This window comes from Branchiostoma lanceolatum, chromosome 1 (genome assembly GCF_035083965.1).
Source record: "Branchiostoma lanceolatum isolate klBraLanc5 chromosome 1, klBraLanc5.hap2, whole genome shotgun sequence".
In the NCBI taxonomy this organism is placed as follows: domain Eukaryota; kingdom Metazoa; phylum Chordata; class Leptocardii; order Amphioxiformes; family Branchiostomatidae; genus Branchiostoma; species Branchiostoma lanceolatum.
The window spans coordinates 37,937,513-37,943,606 of NC_089722.1; the positions used below are offsets into that span (position 1 = coordinate 37,937,513).

Sequence of the window (6,094 nt, forward strand, 5' to 3'; positions counted from 1 at the left end):
CGTGTGGTGATACACGTTGTCTATTTTACAATGTAACAGTGGCTATACGATCACAGCAAGTAGGGAAGCTTTATACCCCGTATCTGCCTGAAGTATTGCAGCCATGCGGAACGGATTATAGCATAGTCTCTATGGCAGGCATGCCATTAATTATAGGGGTGCAATTACGATATCGCATTGAAGATAAAAGTAGTTACGGCGTAACAAAGCCATTGTGCATCACCACGCTGAACCAGGCAAACGACATGCCAAGTTTCACACCAATGCGACAACGGGATGGTGAGTTATAGCTGCGAACACGCAAACAAAAGCATTTTCAATACTCCCCGAAGGAGGTCATCCTCCTTCCCGGAGTAAATATGTGCGTTGGAAGCTGTTAACATCTATACATATATTAGATAGATGTATGTAGAGATTCATAGACATAGAAATTGTGTCAATGAAATGTACATGTATTGATATACTATTGTAAATTGGACTAGACGGTGTGCTGTACTTAACTATATATCTACACGTATTGAATCAATTTCTCCACCATTCCGCTAAATCACCATTACTTTGTCCAATTCTTTTGTTTATATGAAGTTCTGTTTACATTTCTCTTTCCGCGGTACCAGGGACAGGGTCAGTATCGTAAATTTAGCGCACAGCGCCGCCTATCTGTTTGCTGACAACTGCAGTAATCCCCCAACCTATGTTAAAAGTTCCTGCAAACCCATTGTTCATGACGGCACAATATCGGTAGGACACTATGGTGCACTTCTTCGTATATTTTTCATTTATACAGTACCAAAGGGAAAGGGGGGCTAGTTTGCGCACCGCAAGTAACCCCGAGTATGGTTTATCTATGTTTGAATTTGTTTCTTTGTTTCTTTGCTTCTCTATAATTTAACGCTTAGGACCTAGGACCCCAGGAGGTCCCACGACGGCTTAAATCACGCCACAGCTTCATGACTGTTGAAGGTCTCGGAGCACTTCCGCCAAACACATTCAGGTTGGAGAGGTGGAAGGAGAATGACCCCAACAATAATGAGGCTCGACCGCCCCCTGGTGAGTCACTTCCCCCAGGAGTAGACCTACCGAGGAGTGACTGGGTCACTCTCAACAGAGCTAGAGCCAAGGTAGCAAGGACCGGCGACAACATGCTGAGGCAAGGCTTGAAGTGTAGCCTGCCGCTGGGGGGCAAACCCCAAAAATCTCCAACAGAACTGTGAACTTGGCACAACATGCACTGACGATGACCAAGGAGAGGCCAACCAGACTGCTCGTCGGTGGATACAGCAGTGGAGCGACAAGATAGGATGATGAACGCCTAGGACAAGACCACGAGATCGCCCCCACCTTTCAAGAATGTTGTTAAACCGGTCACGAAAATCTTGGATATGAACATCAAAACACGGGAAATATTTGCTGAGAAAGAGAAGTCTTTAGAGACCAAAACTTACAGCTGGGGAGAGAAATGGAGACTCGATTGAGAGCTGAGACATTGAAACCATAAATACAAATTGATAAGCACAATATGTAGCATTTGTGCTAATTCATAGGCCTGCGAGACTTTCGAATGCCTACTACTATTGCTCTGCAGCTGCCAACATTTTTTAGGAGCCGTCCAATCACACTATAGTTGCCTTTGAAACACATACGTCATGCATGCATTAGATATCCCAGCCAAATCTAGAGACAAATGTTACAGTATGGCCAGCATGTCGGAGATTTTCTGTTTTTCTGTCTTTGTCACAGCCGTCACACTTGGAGAGCACTTTGTTACATCCGACAAATTCACCCACCAAGAGTCTCTGGACGAAGAAGGGAAGTTCCACCTGTTCTGGAAGTTTGACGACGAGAAGATCGAGGCCCAGGTGCAGACGACAGGATGGGTCGGCTTGGGTCTGTCCCCGAACGGAGGCATGCCGGGATCCGACATCGCCATCGGCTGGGTCAAAGACGGGACTGCGTACCTCACGGTGAGACACGTTTGAACATTTCCACAAAAAGTTGTTATGCTTACTACCGGAAATGAGGATTGGAAAATTTTAAAAATTTCGGACAGGCTTCACATACTTCACAGCACTTAAAAGAAAATATTCTACATTTTAACATAGTAAAATGGAGCACGGTATCAATATCCAATTTCAATAAAAGGGTATGCATTGCGACTGAGTGTACGTTGATAAGGGTAAAGATTGAATATAATCTCAATGAATATTTTAGTATGGCAACAGTCTATAAACGTGTAAGATGTGCCGTACTCCTGTGTCCCGTCTCCAGTTCCTCCGTGACATCGTAAAATTTTACCAGTTGGACTTTTAGTACATAGAGATCTGTCACTATAGTTTGATCACTCCAGCCTGTCCCAACTACTGCTGCGTACCTGTTCTGTGTACCGGTACTGTACCGTAAATATTGATTCGGTACAGGCCCAAAATATCGGATCATGGAGTACCGGTACTGTACTGATACAAATTAACACTAAACATGTGCTTATTTTGTGACTGATCTCCTGACCTCATGGAACACCAAACGTGACTGATATGCAACATATTATTCAAGGAGTTTTGATAGCAAAGCCAATGGAGTTTGGCGGTAGGAAACCTAGTTATCTTCTTTGAACAAAGATAGATCTACTGACATGTTTTTGTCATTGAAGAAGTTCAGAAAAACACATGTTAATTTTTTCAGATACAGGTACAGGTCCGGACCTGTACCTAAACCTCTGAACCGGTACCTGTACCTGTACCTGATGTTACGTTTAGGTACGCAGCACTAGCCCCAACGGAATGTGTTTTATCACACGAAAGTCTGGACATGGAGCGATTCTTTTCCATTTTATGATTACTTACTTTTGGACAGAGACAGGGACAATGTGTCAATGCACTCAATCTAATTGTGCCACACTCAACGAACAATAAGCATGATAAGGTAAAGCTGGCCCTATAGCCTTTCTGAGACAGTTGGGGTGGCGGGTTGTTATACACTTTTTGCCACGCAACCGCATGACGGTTGCTGGCATTGTGCCGGATCTCAGATGTCCACCCTTCTGTCAACCCTTCCTTTTCGTCCGAGCTGCAGACAGACTGCGCCTTGCCAGAGGGTGCTTCATGCAAGGCCAGACGATCGCATTTCGCCATTGCTCACGGCTGACTATAGTTGGTAAATGTGTATGCACAGACGGCTCATAATCCGATTTATATTAGCAATCTAAACGGCATCCGAGAAGGTTTGATTTTTACTTCGACTGATAGAATACATAGGACAATAGTGTGGCCATTAGTTATCATGCAGCAAGGATAGGGCGGCAAAAATTGTCACGGTTTTCATGCAAGACATACGTATATGACGATCGATGGGGAGGGCAGGGCGTAATGAAGTCTATACAAGTCATTATACGTACAACTACCATTTCATCCTCACCATTATCTAATGGTTGCGTGGCCAGCTTTTTTAATCAAAACTGTGGGCTGTTTTACACTGTGTCTTTTCCTGCTATGTGCCGACGGGTTTTAGGACAAATGTAGTGGTTACGCTTCAAGAGTTACGGAAAAATAGAACATCATATCCTTTTCAATTACAATTTATTGTCGATCGTTTGTTTTTCCCCTCATACCCCAGGACCGGTATGCTGAGGCACAGGCACAGCCCCCTGTGGACGAGAGCCAGGACTGGGAGCTGGTGTCTGGGTACGAGAACGGGACTCACACCGTCCTGAGGTTCAACCGGAAACTGACGACATGTGACGTCAGAGATCGCGTCATCAACGTGAGTATAGAGAACGAAATGAACAGACAGCCCCGCCGTTATTGAATGATTTATGGTTAATAGAATATCAAACTGATGGCACTACCACTGGAAAGCAAGGAGATCTCACGGTACAAAAACTTTGATACTGTGAGAATTAGATCTTGCAGATACGTTTCTGACGCAATGCAGGTTGTAACAAAGATTTGCAACGATAGCTGTACCGAGATTTGTAGGTCCTTCTGGGACTTTGGGCAGCGAATGTTTATACCTTACCTTGTGGGCTAGTCATTCCAAAAATGAAGACTGCACAAATGTGTCTTCTTCACACGTTTTGACAACGTTTTAAATGAAACTGTTTTACACCGATGAAGACGGCAGGAAGGTTTTTGAAACGTACGTCTGGAGACAACAAAATTGTGTACCAAAGCAAGTTATGTTGAATGGATTTAACAACCTGATGAAACTATTTACGAAGAATGTTTGTCGTACCCAGGAGGACACCATGCGTGTGTTGTGGGCATGGCATGACGACGACCCCGAGGACGAGTCCGGGGCGGGCGGCCCGGCCTACCACGGGGCCAACAGGGGGGTCAGAAGCACGATTCTTCTCAGTAACATCATCGACACGGCAAACTCCGCAGGAGCATTGAACTACACGTTTGATATTGCCATGAACAATGTACGACATGTCTGTTATTTTGTTCAGTCGAGTCCATTTCAAACGATATTATGGATTTCCCATGATTTTTCCCATTCCTAGGTGAAAACTTTAGGGCAAACGAAGAAATGATAGGTCACGTTGACAACTGAAACGAAATTGAATATTAGATGTGTATGCTGTCTGTGAACTTATCTCTAACAATTTCCTGATCCGAGATTTGCCAGAATGTGACAGTGGCAATCATTTATTGTTCTCCATTTGACCACTCTTGTCAGTCTTGCACTGAAGATGGCGGGACCACCTTACTGGTCCAAGAGCAGAGAACAAAGATCTTCAATCATCGATAGCACTTTTGGTAACTCTTCTTATCCCTTTGTGTCCAGGTCCTCATTCCTGACTACCAAGACACGACGTACTGGTGCCGTATGTTTCAGATGCCGAACCTGGCCAGCAAACACCACATGATAAAGGTATAACTACATATGTGCGAAACTTCGCAACATAATTCAGAACTTGGCCAGGTAACGTGACTACATTACGTAGTTTCAACAACCTGTGAGTTTGAAATATTCTCAACTATTCAAAAGTGATGAATATAATCTGTACTGCAGATGCTGGTTTATAGTTTTTCTTTATAATATCTACTATTGTCATGATTTTCCCAAGGCGTTATAATTTTAGTGAATAATGGTGCTAGTGTTGATTTTACGCGAGGAAGATCATGTAGTTGCCTGCAGACAGTGGTGCAGGTTCGGCCCCCTAGCCGCTTGCTCTGAAACTGCAGGGGTGATTTTGTTTCGATTATTCAAGGAGAATAACTTAACAAAGTGACGATAGATTTCCATGCTATTCGGAATGCAGGTAACATAGGCAGAGATGTACACACTGTGAGAAGCAAAATAGAACTTGATTTGAATAATCAATGAGTAAATTGTACAACTTCAGTGTCATATTTAAAATATTCCGTGGGGGTACCAGGTCTCCTAACTCATGTTTACAGTCAGATTTTGAAAATGTTATGAGTAACAGTGTGTCCTAAAGCTGTTTTAACTGATGTTTGTCATCCTTTTTGCTGTCCTTGTCAGTTCGAACCCATCATCACCACTGGCAACGAAGGCGTGGTCCATCATCTGTTGATCTACAGATGTGACAAGCACCGTGACGTCACCATCCTGCCAGAGGAACATCCGGGACATGAGTGCGACGGTCCCAACATGCCTCGGGACTGGAGGCCGTGCTACCGGGGAACCCTGTTGGCGGCATGGGCAGTGGGGCAAGAGGTAGGGACGAAATGCTTTCTCTCTGTATCATGACTGGACAGATTATCATTGTGTTACGTCTTCTTTACAAAGGTGGAGGATTTATGTAGTTCATAATCCAGTACATTGACATTGATACGTCCATTCAGGCCAGCACATTTCTTTAGATACTCGTTTCAGTTTCAACAAGAGTCTTAGGACCCAAAATCTCCATGAAACTTTGTTTTTTTATTAAACCAGTTCCCCCCCCCCATTCTATATCGCTCAATGGTATGACCCACACCTGTTGGGGCAGAGGAGAAGTGACCCACTTTCGCTATAAATAGCTACTAACCACAATATGCAATGGACAACACTGCAAATATAGATTTTCCTCATTACTTATGCAAATTAAGTGCAATTTGCATAATTTACAGTTCATTGTATACATTTCTGT

At 43.8% G+C, this 6,094-nt stretch overlaps 1 protein-coding gene across 1 annotated transcript; it reads left to right on the top strand.

Annotated features, from left to right (window-relative positions):
• The first annotated feature begins 1,688 nt into the window (after window positions 1-1,688).
• LOC136425580 (DBH-like monooxygenase protein 1 homolog) lies at window positions 1,689-4,875 on the top strand. The gene is made up of 4 exons (XM_066414534.1): window positions 1,689-1,964; window positions 3,610-3,756; window positions 4,232-4,417; window positions 4,783-4,875. The coding sequence occupies exons 1-4, from the start codon at window positions 1,695-1,697 to the stop codon at window positions 4,873-4,875; spliced, it is 696 nt and encodes a 231-aa protein (XP_066270631.1). The 5' UTR covers window positions 1,689-1,694.
• The last annotated feature ends 1,219 nt before the right edge of the window (window positions 4,876-6,094 follow it).